We start from the raw sequence: 16,568 nt of genomic DNA, 5'->3' as shown, positions 1-16,568 counted from the left end.
CCGATTAGCAGAGTCTTGGTTCTGGCACATGATCGGAGTACGGTAGTTCTCATACGACGTGTCCTCAGTCACATCTTTCAGGTCCTGCGTGTGTGTATGTACCAGCATGCTCCTCAGATAGACAGTGTCAGAGTGAGCAGGGTTCTCCACTTCGAGAAGACGTGTGATGATGAGAATGGAGCCGCTGTAGCAGGATTAAGCATTTCTTTTTATAAAAGATTATAAAGGAGCATACAAAGTTAGGGTCCAAGAACCATCCCATCTCTCCAAACTCATTAGAAATGACAGTATTGTTTTGTTATTGCTTCTAAAACACGCTTGATGAATTTTTTTTGATGAATTATTATATCTATTTTAAAAAACAATTCACCTCTTGCGTCTTGCCTTAAATCTGATAGAGTGCGTTTATGATACTGTTCAAATATAGTAAAGGGAAAGACACTTTGGTTTTTGAGAAATGGCTGGAAAAGAGTCGCAGGACGACCTGAAAGCAGCAGGAACACCAGTTACACAGTGAACAATAAGCAATGAAAAGCACCGCAATCAACTTTTTATTTTTATTTTATTTACACCCCACACTCTGCTGGAACAATAACAATAATAACAAAGCTCCTCCTTCAATATATCCTTAAGATACATCCTAAATGGACAAAAAGAAGAAGGAAAAAAAAAAACAGTTAAATTAACTACTTATGCTCTTTATAATGAATCAAAGGCTGAAGGCAGCTTCTGAGAGCATGGTTTCCTACCCGATTAGCAGAGTCTTTGTTTTGGCACATGATCTGAGTACGGTAGTTCTCATACAACGTGTCCTCAGTCACTTCTTTCAGGTCCTGCATGTGTATATGTACCAGCATGCTCCTCAGATAGACAAAGTCAGAGTGAGCAGGGTTCTCCACTTCGAGAGGACATGTGATGAAGAGAAATGGAAAGCAATTTACTTGAGAAAGAAATATATACTATGAGAGATGTCTTACAATACTATTAACTGGAGATGCACCGATGTATCGGCCAATAAAGGCTATTATTCCCACTATCGGCCGATAGTTTAAAAACATCCGACGATCAGGCCCGATTATATCCCGTCAACAAAAGAGGGCAGGAAAACACATCATAGGGTCTAATCCCACAACCCCCGCGCTACTCACGCTGAATTAAAGGGCCAGTACGCCGTTGAAAGATTTAAATGAAGTTGAATGACAAAAAAGTAGTATATATTGCACAGAAAAATATATTTGTAGTGTATTTCATATGCAGTTAATGAGTTAATATAATCAAAAAAAGGTTATATTAGGCCAATATAGTACCAGTTTAATGTCAATGATGAACTAGAAATGCTTTTGTTTGTGGTGAGTGAATATGAGCCTAACAGGAGGTTGTTTTTTTTTTAATTTATTTTTTTTTTTTTTAGAATTCAATGTTAATAGGAATTAAAACATTCAATGAGTTAAGAAATCTTAATTTAATCTTCAGAATTGAGTTCATGTGTTAATGTTAATGTGAGTAATGTGTTTTCTGTTTATGAGACCAGTTACTGTGAAACAACTTGCTGAAATGGAGATAATAAAGTTTTTATTTGCATTTCTTTCAGAATTGTGGAATTAATTATTATTCATTTAAAAGAAGATATAAAAGTCAGAACTATCGTATCGGCCGATATCGCTCTGAATAATCGGTTATCTATCGGCTGATTTAAATGTGATTTAAGGGTGTTTATTCTGTTTCAATTAAACCCTGGTGTCTTTCCACCTATGTGTGGTTTGGTTAGACAGGCGAGAACACCGAAATCGCACTCGGGTGTGGACCAAAATGACCAGCCCTGAATCGTCCCGGTTACTGGAAGTAAACGATGAGTATTACGACGCTGCTATTCTGCTAAACTGAGCTGCACGGTGCAAACTGACTATGATACCCGAGACATTTAAAACTAGTCATCTGTATAGTTATCTATTCATGCATTTGGTGATTTTCGTGATTTCTACACGCATTTGGCAAAGGTTTGTTTATCTTTGTCCCGTCCGCGTATTTCTGACCGACCAACGAATGAACAAGTTTTACGAGTAGGTTTTAAACCATACGTGCATCTCAGTCACCTTTCTTTTATATTTTTGGTTCATTTTTAATTATGTGCACTATGAATCCAAACCAAACCATACAGCAAAACCAAATGCATCGAATTCTCTCTGATTTAGACTCAGACAAATGGACTAACTGCTGTGAATGCACCCTGAATGTGGTTTTTTTTTTTTTTTTTTTTCCCCCCCGTATAATCACAGATGATCCATCCAGTACCACGTACCTTCCACAACACCCCATGGATAAACACGAGCTCGAACTTTCCTGCCGTTGCTCTCCACTGTTGTGTTGCTCCCAACTACTGCGAATGGTATGCATCTCTAAAACAGCACAATGAGAATTAAACTTCTGTGTATATATGACCCCGTAGAGCGCATCATTACACAGGCAAGATGTACCTTAAGGGAAGAATTGTGCTTTCTTAGGAGCTCATCGTCACTTGAGTCACATTCTGGGAAGTCGTAGATCTTGATCTGGTGTCTATCGATCTCATCCACAATCTGAAGGGAGAAAAGGCTAAATATACTAAAATATACTCTTAATCATTCTAACATCCTAGCATCTGCCTTTCTTTGCCAAGAGGAATTTGACATTTATTTTTCTCACCCTGGTTTTCATATACTGAATCTCTGAGCGAGTGAGCGTGTCTGCTTTAGCCAGAACAGGCACTATGTTGACCTTCTTATGAAGTGCCTTCATGAACTGGATATCCATCAGCCTGAGTCTGCCACAACAGAGGAACACCAAGAGCACATTAATATTCTCCTCAAATCATCCTGACAAACAAGTGCATCAGCGTCTATGTGCATGGGAGAATATAGAAATCATGCATGTCCTGGGGAAAAAAAAAGCATGCTCATTTTCAAAGGCTAATACCTAACAATCACCAAAAATACCCAACGGGTACTGGGTTCAGATGGGCTGACATGTCAAACATGTCGGGGTTTCCCTTGTTTCCCCGAATGAATGTGGTCAAATCGTAAAATGTGCGAGTCATAAACTGTAGGTTATTTATTGACCTTGTTTTTCCGCACTGTTTGTGGACGTGTCGTAAGACATGTAAAGAGTCGAATAGGAATAACACAAATGGAACTATGGGAATTATGTTGTGATAAAAAAATAAATAAATAAATAAATCAATATAATTGAGTATTTTCGCATCTTCAAAGTAGACGCCCTTTTGGCCTAGAATTTCCAGAAATGTATTCTTGGCGTTTTCTCACCCGATTTCTTGAGGAATTTCCCCGAGATGCTTTTTAAACAGTATTAAAGGAGTTCCCACCGACGCCGGATGCTTATCGGCTGCTTTTCGGAATATTTCGCTCCGGAGTCGTCCGTTTAATAAATAATTTTTTGGTAAATAAAATGTTAGTTTTCTAATGAAAGAAACGAACACGTCGGCACGATTATAGTTTTGTCTACGACGACGATTTCAAACATTTAATCACACACCTTCAGATCAGAAGCTTTTTAAAGATCATGAGAAACATTTCAGTCGAGTGTCCACAAACTTTTGACCGGTAGTGTATATCTAACTTAAGGTACAAAACTAAATTCTGGCCACACTATTAATGAGAGAGTTAACACTATTAATTAATATATTACAGTACATAGTGGTTCATTAAGAAAAGAAAAAAAGAAACATGAAGAAAAAACACATTGAAAATCAGGATTATTACCCGTGTCCATTAGGCGAGATGAAATACAGGCAGCAATGCACCCGATTGTCCTGAATCTTCTTACGGTTTAGTCGGATGTCTGCCTTTCGGTACTCCTCAAACTGCTGGTCAATATAATCTACCACAGCTTTCCAGCTAAGGGCACAACCACACAACTTCTAGTCACGTTGCTTTATAATTGCTCTTTACTACTTGGGCTTTAAATTCGAAACTACCTGTCAGTGTTGTCGAGAGCATCTCCAAAACCTGGAGTATCCACAACGTTGAGCCGTAGCTTAACTCCCTTTTCAACGACTTCTACGCTCTTCTTGGTAATTGCTACAGTCTTTTTTATCCTTTCTGTGCACAGACAAAATGTCTTTCCGATCAGTCTTGTGAAACTGCAGCGGAGTTACACACAAATTATCATTATGATTATCCCCACCTTCAGCGTCATGAAGAGTCCGCTCCTTGTACAGATCTGTGAGAAAGAGGCTGTTGATAAGAGTGGACTTGCCCAAGCCAGACTCACCTGCAACCATGAAAGACATTTTCAAACTTGTTTTTACATTATTTTTGCCATCATTGTAACCCTAAATGGGAGTGGTTTTCTCATGAATATTGTGTATGACAAGAGCAATGCATAATTATACTTCGAACATGTAAAAGCTCTAACCTCTATAAACTGCTCGCTGTGGACGAATTAATTCCCTTTAATGAATAAGACTATATCGCCAATTTATCTTCAGTAAACCACACGTGTGTGTATATATATATATATATATATATATATATATATATATATATATATATATATATATATATATAGAAACTCATTATTCTTAGTAGCTAAAATGTTACCTAAGGCTAAATTAGTGAGAAATGAAAATGCTGGTTTTGTTGTGATTTGTCGTGATGATAAATGAAACTGCACTGAAAAACGCAGTACATTTGTTAGTACATTCATCTTCACTAACTGTTTTATCCTGGTCAGGGTCATCACCTGGACCTTTTCCAACCTTCGAACTAGTCTGGCCATTCTCCTCTGACCTCTCTCATCTACAAGGCATTTCTACATGCAAAACCGCTACTCACTTTTGTTTTTGTTTTTCCACACCATTCTGAAGCTTGTCTGGCAATCAACACTCTTGCCATGGTCACTGACATCACAGATTTTCCCCCATTCTGATCTTTGATGTGAACGTTAACTAAAGCACTTGACCAGTACCGACATGATTTTATGAACTGTGCTGCAACAAACATAATTGGCTGACTGGATAATTGCATGAATGAGCAGGTGTACAGGTGTATCGGGCTGTTTTTGGGAGACGGACCCAGAGGAATCTCGTGAAGGCATGAGGAAACTCCATACAGACAGTAACCTGAGCTCAGGATCGACCTGGGGACCCTGGAGCTTTGAGGCACCCCATGTTTTTTTAGTATATGTATACTTACCTACTACCATCAGCGTGAACTCGAATCCCTTTTTCACTGCTTTTCGTTGGACTTGGCACAGCAGCGCAGCACAACCGACATACTCCTTCCCTTGGTCCTTGGAACAGAATAGAGAGATGAATAATTAACTACACACTTAAAACTATTTTCAGCATGCACACTGTGAGAACTGGAAGTGACCAATACCACATTACAATTTCTCATTTGTTGAATTGTGTGTCATTTATGTGCATTTTTTTGTTTGTTTGATTGCCCTTTTGTTTGGGGGGAAAAAAAGGTTTGGTGCTTTGTTTGTGTACTGGTACCTCTAAGTGTTTATATGGATTGGAGCATCCACAGGGAGTAAATGGACTGTTTAACAGTGGAAAAGTGTCGTCATCAGTTGGATCCCCCACATGAACCCACTTGTGCATAGGCAAGGGGGACGTATAACGAAGTATGCCCTTGGAGAGGGTCTCCACTTTGCTCTCTGTGACCTGACTGGCCTCATCAGAACAAGAATCTCTGAAGCCGCTTTCTAATTCACCTTCACTCCTGTCTTTTAATGGAGAGCTGGTATGCTGGAATGAAAGTGTTTAGTGTTTCCATTAAACAAGCAGGTGAAGTTGATGAGGTAATGTGTAGGCTATGGGTGTGTAGATTATCCTAAACTCACCATGAACTGATCTCCCAACTCAGCATCTATAGAGGACAAGAACATAATGAGCTCTTCAGCAGTATGAACTTTAAAATCACATCCCTAACCAACATTTAGGAGCATTTATCACCAAAGTGACAAACAGTAATTGGTGTGTTTATAAAGATTTAAATTTTCTAATGATTGGGTCACCTGTAACGTTCAGCAGGTAGCTGCTACCTTCAAGATCTGCATCTTCATGTTTATCTAAAAAATAAAAATAAAAAACATAGGAAAACACAAAGAAATACTTAGGACAACGTTTTTATTGCGTTGCTAAGTATTTATCTGGCTATTTAGCAATGTAGCTAGTTAGGGTTTTTTTGTTTGTTTTTGTTTTTTGGCTATTTAGCTTCTCTTCTATCGAGCTGTAGAAATTAGTTAGTCCATTTCTAAATTATATTTATAATATTCAAGGACTACACTAATGATTGTGTTGAAAATACAGACATAGGCCTAGAGAGCTACTCACTTTTGTTATCTATTGGATCCATATTTGCACACTAGTTAGCCTTGTCTAATCAGTCCGTTAGTCCGAGCTTCTCAAACTGGAATAAAGTTGGTTTGATGTTGGACGTTCGATATCCGCGGAAATTCGGAAATTATGCGAATATCGAACGTCCAACGTCAAGCCAACTTGATTCCAGTGCTTCTGGAAGCATCTATTGATTCGTTATGATTTGAATTTGAATCGAGTTTTGCAGCGTGAATCATAGAAATAGTTTACGGCCAGGTCCATCATAATCAATCATAATCAGAATGAAACGTAACTTGTTTGAAGTATACATAAATAAAATATTTATTTGTATTACAATTTTTAAAAATGTATTACGAGTAGTGATGTGTCGCTCGTGAACGAGTCGGCTCTGTGAACCGGCTCTTTTAGCTGAACGTTGAGAGCCGACTCGCACGTGTGAGCTAGTTTATAAGATTAAAATAATAATAATAGTAACAATGATTTGTAGGCAATGACGTTACTCTTTCAAAATGCTTTCCGGATCAGCGCAGACATCTGAGCTGTTTGTTCGTTTGCTCTCTTTGTTTAGATATGGCACTGAAACCTCTGAATTATGTTTAGGACATACATGACAACCCGTTTGGAAGCCTAAAGAGTCGACTCTTACTGACTCTAAATGAGCTGAGCCAAAGGATCTGACCCATCACTAACTGTCTAAGTGAAGAATTAGTCGGATTTAACTAACTTGTTTTATTGTGATAACACACGCAGTGATCAGACGTTCACATACCACTTTAACAAAATCTTGTTATTTAATATTTAATAATCCATTTAAAAGACAGTGCACAGTTTGGTTTCATTAAAATAGTTATTTGCATAGTTTGCATCGTTTTATGGACTATTAGGGAAAAGACTTATGGACTAGTGTGTGACATTATGGAGCATTTAGGGAAATTGGCCAGTAAGCGTAACACCAATAACTGACTGAATCATCTAAAGAAATGTCTAAACATAGACTCCAAACATTATATTTAAGACAGTAAGCTTTACAGTGCAGGGTATAGAGATTGAATTTAAATTTTAAATAGCTCTTGGGGAAAAAAATGCAAGAAAAACAATAGTAGTCCATTTCTTTTTACATACTGGGAAATATGAACGTTATAGAGTGAAAATATCGAAAAACCTAAAGACAAACTGACAATTGTAAGCTAAAGGATGGATGGATGGATGGATGGGAGAATGGATGTATAGATGGATGGGAGAATGATAGGTAGATCTATGGGTGGGTGGGTAGGTAGAAATTATATTACTCTTTATGTTATACAGGATTTATTTTGTCTCTTTGTCCCATCTTTCCTTTTAATACTCCAAGGTGCCCCTGGACTAGTGAAGGAGTTAGCATATCTTTGTGAGAACAGGACAACAAGCAATACCTAGTAACCCTGCAGCTCCAGATTTACTTCGATTAGCCCTCCAATCAGGCAATCATATTTCTGTGCAGGTTTTTACCATAATGTAAGTCTGGATTCTCACTGGCGTTGCTGGTAGACGATTTCTTCTAGAACAGAAACACGTTGTCTGCAACAACACCAAGACTATAGCTAATGAGATTACTGTAGATCCAGTGACACATACATGAGTAGCTACTCCAATCAGGTTCCTCCCCAACTGTAGTTCTTGTATTACAGTCTTAAATTACTATTCAGTGTAACTGATTAGACAGCTGAAACATATAGTGTGAACTATTTTACTAGGTAGTAAAATAGAAGTAGAATACACAGTAAACAAATGGTGCATTTCTGAACATTTGAAATGGGTTTTTATTTCAGGATCATAAAATCTTTAAGAATTTTACCATGGTACAAAGTTTAGGAGTTTTAAAAAATCTGCACTTAATAATAACAACACATTGTTCATATAAATAAATTATGTGTAGATATTAGCTAACATTTAAAAAAAAAAAAAAAAAGTTAAAACTATACATTAGCCAGGTTGTACCTGGTTTTATGCAATGATTCACATTTTGATAAGTTAATTTTTTTTATAAGTTAAAATCCTGTTTACTTCCAGCATTTAGCTTAATTTGATCAATATTTCTTATATTTTTTTTCACTTACTACCTTACATGGCTACAGGCTCCCTTATTATTGCTAAATCCAATTTCTACAGTAAAAAATGGCCATTAAAAGATTGTCCTGAAATGACCACATCCATGAACGAATTGTCCCTTCACAGTTTGTTTTAGCTTGTCCACAGTTTCTTCAAACACAGTGATGAATAATCATCCACAGCGTCGCTCCTGACATGACTCTCGCCTCTATTTTTGTTCGGATTGTAAACCATTTTCATGCTGACGATCGCTGTGGTTTTCCCAAAAAGCTTTCTGCACTTTATCTATTTCTGAGATTAGAGGAAGCCTGATGTCCAGATGCATCAGCAAGCTCTGTAGCCATTCTTCTAGCTTTGCAAATGAGGGCCTAGAACAGAAAGTGAAAAAAAAAAACAACGGTTAAACTGGTCATCTGCATGTCTGTATTTTGCAGAAGCGAAATAGATTTGAACCCTACCGTTTTTCAGATTCTGTGTCACAACAAAGAGCTGCAAGAGGAAAGAAGGCTGATGGACATTCTGCTGGATAGTAGCGCTTTAGAAATTCCTTAACACCTAGTCCATATTCCATAGTGCGTGGGAGATAGTCTGGATCAGCATACACTCTGCCAATAATCTAGTGCAAAGAAACAAATATATGTTTATATTGTATGTTTTTTTAAAAAAAAAAAAATGTATATCTAATTAATATTTAATAATTGGTTACCTCACAGAGAATGATTCCGAAGGAGAAGATATCAACACGTTCATCATAGCTAATACCTTAAAGATAAGAAGAAAAATGACCATGATAAGAAGAAGAAAAATAGAGCTCATGACCATGAAAAATCTGTGCATGTTTTAGTCTGTTTGGTTGGTTGCCGTGGCTCACCGCGGATCATCTCGGGCGCCATCCAGTATGGGTTCCCCACCACTGTATATCTTTTTTTCCTATGTGGCTTACTCAGCTTTGATGCTTGCTCAGGAGAAGAATTCTTTGTCTGAGATTTATCCTCCTTCAGGAGTCGGGCTAACCCGAAGTCTGCCACCACGACAGAATGGTTCTGTAAATATAAACCAAGACTATAACGTTCTTAGGAATTCTCACACCAGTCCCAGGACTGGCTCCAAATCCACCGTAACCCTGACCAGGATTAAATGGTTACTGAAGCTGAAAGAATGCATGAATATTTACAATAAACTATTCTTCTGCCACACAATGTAATCTATTAACAGTAAGCTTTGGTTGCTAAGCAACGTAATGGACAATGATTAGGGTATCCTGTACATTTTATACAGTAGCATAAGTGAAATGATTTGTTTGGTTTAAAACCCGGTGCACTAATACAGAACTCAGTTATTGAGGTGCGGTCACAGGTGTGGCTTCATGGCTCAGCCAATCAGAGCCAATCCATTTTAGAAAAAGAGTTTAAGCTTCATGATTGTTTTGCATCCTCACCTCTCTGACAAGGCAGTTGTGTGAGTTCAGATCTCGATGGATGACATTCACGGAATGCAGGTATGCCTAAACGAAGAAAACAAGACAGTCTGCACTGATAAGTTGATCCATTTGGTCTTCGTTACTGCCTTTCACAAATTTATTTATTTATTTATTTATTAATTTATTTATTTTCAGTGGGTGGCCAGGGAAAACCCTTCATGTTCTACTTTATAGTATAGTTCTGAAAACTAATTTAATTCCTGGACTGGAATTTATTTCTCTGTTGGATGCATCTCAACCAGAAATAATGTTTTAAAATTATGGTTAAAGTGAAAAGGATGAACATTTTTTATTTAAAAAAAAAAAAAAAAATTTCTGATACCACTTTCACATTGTAGCATTTTGGTATCTGGTATATGATTACAAACTGAATTGATTTGGCCTATGTAAATTTCACTGTGGCATACATCTTTCTCAGGAAAATAGCCTAGACTTAATGAATTAAAGTTCAAATTAATTAATTGTTTTAATCAATTAAAACATTTCCACGTCATTTTCTTGAAACATATTTACTGTTTCTTAAAGTTAAGTGTGAAAAAATGTTATAAGGAGAAAAAAACTCTCTATAAAAACCTCTTCTTTTTTTTTTGTCAGTTTGACAGAATTCATCCTCAGTGACACCCAACAACTTTTCCCCAAATTGCCACACATACATTTGCATTATATTGTTGCAATCTGAAATAAATACAAGCACAGGAATCTATGTTTGTCACTATAAGTGCTTACCATTCCTGCAGAAATGTCCTTTGCATAGCTTACTCTTAGTTTCCATGGATGATCACTGCCCTGTTGGATAGTTGATAAAAATGTATTGCTTATTGGCATTTCACCACACACTTTTTATTGCTTTAAAAATACAATATATGGCCCAAATATAAAAAAAATCATGGATCAGAAATGTGTTTAGACCATTTTCTGTATGGTTTCCCTCAAAGTCCCTCCTGGCACATACTCCGAGATTAAGTTTACTCGCTTGTCTTTGTAAAGAACTCCAATAAATTTCAGGACATTTGGGTGATCCAGACAGCGCATCACTTTTACCTAGAATGACAGTAAATCAAGTTACACTGAGTGGAAACCCTGTTGAGAAATCAGATATACGATACATGAACATAATACAACGATCGCAAACCTCCTTGAGAAATGTTGTCTGGGTCTCTTCATCAAAACGAAGAAGTTCCTTCATCACCATGACCTCGCCTGTTTGCTGATGTGTCACCTGATAAACAGAGGTAAAAACTCTGTTAATGTAACTTTATCTTTTGGGCTCTTTGTTGTAATTCAGTGTAGCTGGATTTTCTTTAGGGCGCATGGTGGCTTAGTGGTTAGCACGTTCACCGCACACCTCCAGGGTCGGGGGTTCGATTCCCACCGTGGCCCTGTGTGTGCAGAGTTTGCATGTTCTCCCCGTGCTGCGGGGGTTTTCTCCGGGTACTCCGGTTTCCTCCCCCAGTCCAAAGACATGCATGGTAGGCTGATTGGCATGTCCAAAGTGTCCGTAGTGTATGAATGGGCGTGTGAATGTGTATGTGATTGTGCCCTGCGATGGATTGGCACCCTGTCCAGGGTGTACCCTGTGCCCGATGCTCCCTGGGATAGTCTCCAGGTTCCCCGTGACCCTGAAAAGGATTAAGCGGTATAGAAGATGGATGGATTTTCTTTACCTTGATGGCTTGTCCGAAGCAGCCCTTGCCAAGAACCTCCCCATATATGAGGTCGGAGGGACGGAAAATGCGCTGTGTTTTGTCAACCGGATCGACACGCAGAGAGACGGAGCGATTAAGGTTTCTTCTGTGAGAGGGCAGCAGCAAGTAGCTTTGTGAACAGGGGCTTTTTTCAATGCTGCAACTGCGCCTACACAGGAACAAAGTGACGTCAGAGATTATGAAAAATTATTATCATAGTAGGTAAGTCAGTAAAAGTGTTCCAGGCACTTTTATTTCATAAACATAACATTGACATGTAATAAATGATCATTTTGTTTGACTGTATTCGTTCCTACATAATGTGTTTGGAGCGGTGGCGGATACTGTGGAAGTCTAATTTCCCTGGTTGGTCTGCTTCCTCGTCCAACAGACAAGATTGATCCTCCTGACTAGAAAGGCCATCAGGGTTGTGTTCAACAGTGAGTTTCAGGCAGTGCTCAATGTCATGGATCATCGAATCAATCTGTTAGAGATTAAAACGCGATGTATTATCATGTCCAAGGAATAAAACAAGACGGGTGCGATGTTAAAGAAAAATAATCATTGACAGGTTGGTCTTATTTTCCAATAACACCAAATCCTGACGTGTTTTATTCATGTTATACAACAGCAATTTGCCAATGCTTACAATTTTAAAAAAAAAATTAAAATTAAAGTGTGATGTAGGTTTTATTTGTTTATAGCTACCCATAATACTGTGGTATGTTGGTGAAACAAGTTACTGCCATTTATCACTTACTTTATAGAAGCTATAAACGTTTATTTTCTAACCAGCTTCTGTTTTTACTCTTTCTTGACGTTAATTAGGGGGGGAAAAACGCTGCTTGTCACGTTACTGAGAAACTACAAACACTCTGTCCTGAAGGCTTTTCTATATCATAATTTACACCTTTACTTCCGACTGTTACAAAGTGCTGACACTGGAGACTCCTTCCATCAACGTCAAATAAACACTTCTCCTTAGAGAAACCCTCACCATATCAACAACTGTACACATTTTACACATGTTTGTATTGAGCATCCATCACACAAGTGTTTGTTATTATAGAAACAATAGCGTATTAGAATGAGCACATTATTATAATTTGCCTTGTGGCTGGAACTATTGTGATTGGAAAATAATTACCTTCTGACCAATCAGATTAGAGAATTTCGACAGCACTGGGGTATAAGATATATTACACTATGTACATGATATCTTACCTCATTGAGTGGAATGTTTTGGACTGAGAGTCCATTGATTTCAAGGACAGAGTCTCCAACATGAATCATTTCCTTAATTTCAGGACTGGTATTGGACGTATCTAACCTGGAAAAGGTGGATGGAGCAGAATGAGGCAAGATAGAGAGAGACTGTTGCTAAAAGCTGGTGCTGTGTAATATGCAGACTCACTGGGATATTTTGATAATGGGGCTGTTTCCATTGACAGGGCACTCATCCACAGCGAATGAGAGACCGCTCCTGCTCTCTGCTGAAGGAGGAAATGACACCAGAGCCACAGTGTGAGGAAGCCTGGAACTTGACCCTGGATGCCTCGCTGATGCGAGTTGATAATAACAGTGCTCACTAAAGACGAGGTAAAGAAGGACAGTCACTGGACACATCATGGGAAATATTAAGATATTAATATTAAAAATGTATATAAACAGTGAATGTCATTTGTTCTTTACATTTAAAAGGTCTATGAACGGCATCCATATCACCCATACACACATTACACTAAATTAATTTCTCTATAATGTGTCTTAATTCCAAACAAACCAGTATAATTTGGAATGCTCCACTAAAGTGTATGAATCCCCATCTCCAATGAACATGCTGCATTGTTCACAGATGAAACATTCTGAATGATACTTGCGCTCTCCCGCCACCTACGGAGGAAGGAAGCAGATTTTATTATTTTTTTTAAACAAAAACTCAAAGCAAAACACAATGAAAGAGAGGATGTAGAGGTCAAGCATTAGGGAAGGGTGGCGGTGACATCAGCACTTGAAATATGAGCTGGATCTGTACAATGAATGAAAGGATGCGAGAATGAGAATGAATAGAAAGAGTTGTGTGTCATTTGAGAACAGCTAGGGCCTTAAATGAATGATCCCCACAATAATATTATAGGATCATGATAAACGAGCTCTATACATTCACAACTAAACTAATTCGAGAGTCACTGTGTGTCTTAAGTAATCTTGTGAGAGTATCATTAATTGGATTTTTGTAGCTATATTACATGTTCTTACCATAATGACGCCAGTGGTGATGATCTCTGAGCATCCACAACACTGTTCTCCAAAGCGAGCCCAGTAGTCCTTCTTGCAGAAATACTGTCCATCTCTTTCATAGTACCAGTGAGAGAGTGGAGAATTACACTCGCAGCACCTTCATGTGGTGAAAACACAAGGAGTGAATCAGGAGCAGCTCGTGACCTTACATTTTGGTGCTGCAGGACGGCATTAATAACGACATAGCCTCAAACTAAATGAAGTCAAGAGGCTATCCCAATCGACTTATGCTATAGGCTGCTATCTACTGAGTTTTCAGAGTAACTCCGTAATAGGCAGTTGAGAATCGACAACATACAGTCATCCAGCGTACCGTCTTGCAGCTTGTTTTGAGTGGTTTTAGAGGAACGTTTGTTCAACTGTGTTTGATACAGCAGGTGTATCATGTCACCAGTGTACTAATATCATAGCCCAACTACATCTGAATCAGGTCACCAGGTCACTGGTGCACACGCTTTTCTGATGTACACACATTATCCACTCCCATAATCCCTCCTTTCCTTCTCCTAATCTTTGCTACATATCTTACAGTAGAAAGGTGGGGTACATCATAGACATACTGTCTGCACTTACACACTGCCTTTGTTTGTTGAAGTATATTAGATTTAATTCTGGTTATTTGCTAAAGCAAATCAAGTTCTTAGAGGCCCCTAGGCATTTTTAAAAACAGCGACCTTGACAACCCTGTCATTAACAGTCCGGTCTGCTGCTCCTTCACCGCTGAAAATGTTCATAGAGAGAGCATGAGAGGGCACCATGATTCGTGCCTCAATGGGCCTCTATTAGTGTTTGTTGCAGTTCCCATTTCTGACCACTAGGTGCAATAATAACTCTATGGAGCTAAATGAGGTAGGGAGCACACTGCAACACAACTGTGCAACATCTAGAAGGGCAAGAAAATAAATACAACATCAGCTTATGTTTGCCAAATAGCACCAGTTTTAAAATCTTTGGTCACTCAAAAGTGGTAATTAGCATTTCCACGGAGTCTTAAATGTATGGAATTGTGAGCTGTGCTATTGTTACTATGCTGCTATTCATATTAATGAAAAGGCTTCAGACACAATTATAGATATTTAAGTTCTAACTCATATCATATTTTGCATCTTTGATGATCACTGATCATTTACGGGTGTTGTCATCAAAACGAACTGTTGACAGCACCAGGGGATGTTTACCAAACTCTGTAACATCTGTACAGGAAATTTCCCCTTCCTATAGATATCGCTTTTTCTTTTGTTTCGTCTCTCTACCAAACAGAAACCCCGGGCATGGCACGGACTCTTTCATCAACTCTTTAGTGCTGCTGCTCTTTAGTGCTTCCGCTCACAGTGGATTGAAAACAGACCGCAGTCTTTTTTTCTTGCTGTAATCTCGGGTTGAATGTCAACTGTCTCCTCCCATTTGTACTTCTCTCATGTAAACATTCTTCAAATTTCCCTTCTTCAGAAAAAAACAAAAACAAATCCAGAAAACGCCCTTTTTCAAGCAAACTAAAATTACCCACCAGCCCGGCACACGATCAGACATTATTTCTGTTCCGTGTCATGTTTTTGTATCAGAGCAGGCGTTTATGGATAAAGAGGTGGGGAGACAACAGCGAGACAAGCTGGATCTGATTAACGTGCGCGATCTGTCTGTACTACACAAACATACGAAAGAAAAATGTAAACTCTCATAAGCACGTTGTTTAGGTCACAATTTAGGAGTTATAGTAATAATCTGCAGGATGTGACCTGAAGAATGAAAAGTGTAAACCATTTCCTGTTACACAGCATTAATGTAACTGTAAAAAGACAAACATCAGAAGTAGACCATCGCTCATTTGAATGATTTCAAACAGATTTGGTGAGATTTGAGATTTCAAACAGAGTTGTGAGGCAGCCTACCTTGCGCTTCTTCTTCTCATGTAACGTTCGTCCTGTTGAGACATGTGTTTCAGTAGTATGAACCGGTTAGTACGCTCTCTCTTTTTGTCTCTCTCTCTCTCCCTCTCTCTCGTTCACACTACATGAAAGGGGAAGTAGAGTAAGTGGGAGGAGAGGAAACACCAGCTGTACGGAAATACTCTCTCTACCGCTCCAAATACGTCTGAATTCTACTGAGTATCTGTCTTTCTTTACGAGGTTGCACACCAGATGAATTTGAATGTTCTTGTGTATGCAAGGAGAACTTAATCTGTGCACACACTGACCGTGTCACTGTGTCTGTCCCTAACTTTAGCTGACCCCCTGTATGTCAGATTGCTCTGGTCAGCAGTTAAAAGGGGGGGATAAAGTTACAGTCCCACCTGATAGCTGATATCCTACAGAGAGCTGGAGCATGTAAAGACCTGCTCATAAATCAGCAGATTTCCTCCTCCTGTGTGTCAGGGAAGAGGAAAGTAACAGGAATTCAACTCCAGCTGGAACACTGGTCCTTACAGTCATTAACATGCAAACTAATAATAATATGAAGGCATAGAGTAGATCTGCAGATCCCATTTGCAGATCTCTCTTTTTTTTTCTAAAGCAATATAGCTTCCACCCTTTAATACTTTCACTTAGAGTAGCGCCATTTCACAGACATCCTTGTTCATCACATGTCACCGGTAATCCAGCCTAATCCAGTTCTTCACTTTTTTTTTTTTTTTTGACCGCACCGATACTTTCGAATTTTTAGATCCACTGAA

General features: G+C 38.5%; 2 protein-coding genes across 3 annotated transcripts; both read right to left on the bottom strand.

Moving 5' to 3' along the window:
* Positions 1-260: 260 nt before the first annotated feature.
* Positions 261-6,462, bottom strand: LOC128621923 (septin-5-like). Of its 2 annotated transcripts, XM_053647936.1 has the most exons (13): positions 6,338-6,462; positions 6,019-6,072; positions 5,845-5,870; positions 5,495-5,749; positions 5,190-5,286; positions 4,180-4,266; positions 3,971-4,094; positions 3,756-3,890; positions 2,683-2,800; positions 2,475-2,576; positions 2,300-2,396; positions 695-898; positions 261-484 (listed from the first exon to the last, which is right to left on the bottom strand). In XM_053647936.1, exons 1-13 carry the CDS (start codon positions 6,357-6,359, stop codon positions 276-278), a joined length of 1,530 nt encoding a protein of 509 aa, XP_053503911.1. In that variant the 5' UTR covers positions 6,360-6,462; the 3' UTR covers positions 261-275. The 2 variants fall into 2 exon arrangements, with proteins under 2 accessions (XP_053503911.1, XP_053503912.1); XM_053647937.1 differs by lacking the exons at positions 5,190-5,286; positions 5,495-5,749; positions 5,845-5,870; positions 6,019-6,072; positions 6,338-6,462 and adding exons at positions 4,411-4,426; positions 4,830-5,182.
* A 1,635-nt stretch (positions 6,463-8,097) lies between these two features.
* On the bottom strand, positions 8,098-16,080 carry limk1b (LIM domain kinase 1b). The gene is made up of 15 exons (XM_053647932.1): positions 15,787-16,080; positions 13,856-13,994; positions 13,380-13,489; positions 13,011-13,184; positions 12,821-12,926; positions 11,914-12,080; positions 11,576-11,765; positions 11,044-11,130; positions 10,821-10,952; positions 10,638-10,697; positions 9,870-9,935; positions 9,303-9,474; positions 9,138-9,193; positions 8,890-9,047; positions 8,098-8,799 (listed from the first exon to the last, which is right to left on the bottom strand). Exons 1-15 carry the CDS (start codon positions 15,828-15,830, stop codon positions 8,640-8,642), a joined length of 1,821 nt encoding a protein of 606 aa, XP_053503907.1. The 5' UTR covers positions 15,831-16,080; the 3' UTR covers positions 8,098-8,639.
* Positions 16,081-16,568: the final 488 nt, after the last annotated feature.

This window comes from Ictalurus furcatus, chromosome 18, assembly GCF_023375685.1.
Source record: "Ictalurus furcatus strain D&B chromosome 18, Billie_1.0, whole genome shotgun sequence".
In the NCBI taxonomy this organism is placed as follows: domain Eukaryota; kingdom Metazoa; phylum Chordata; class Actinopteri; order Siluriformes; family Ictaluridae; genus Ictalurus; species Ictalurus furcatus.
Note: the sequence above shows the minus strand (reverse complement) of the source record. Positions and strands in the feature narration are given on the sequence as shown.

Coding starts and splice junctions, on each gene's coding strand:
- LOC128621923 (XM_053647936.1), bottom strand. CDS start 6,359: ATGGATCCAATAGATAACAAAA. Junction 4,267..5,189: donor GTTCACGCTGATGGTAGTAG/GTAAGTATACAT, acceptor TCATGGTTGCAG/GTGAGTCTGGCTTGGGCAAG. Junction 2,577..2,682: donor TTCAGTATATGAAAACCAGG/GTGAGAAAAATA, acceptor TTCTCCCTTCAG/ATTGTGGATGAGATCGATAG.
- limk1b (XM_053647932.1), bottom strand. CDS start 15,830: ATGTCTCAACAGGACGAACGTTACATGAGAAGAAGAAGCGCAAG. Junction 13,490..13,855: donor TCACCACTGGCGTCATTATG/GTAAGAACATGT, acceptor CTTCCTCCGTAG/GTGGCGGGAGAGCGCAAGTA. Junction 12,081..12,820: donor AAAACATTCCACTCAATGAG/GTAAGATATCAT, acceptor AATCTCTAACAG/ATTGATTCGATGATCCATGA.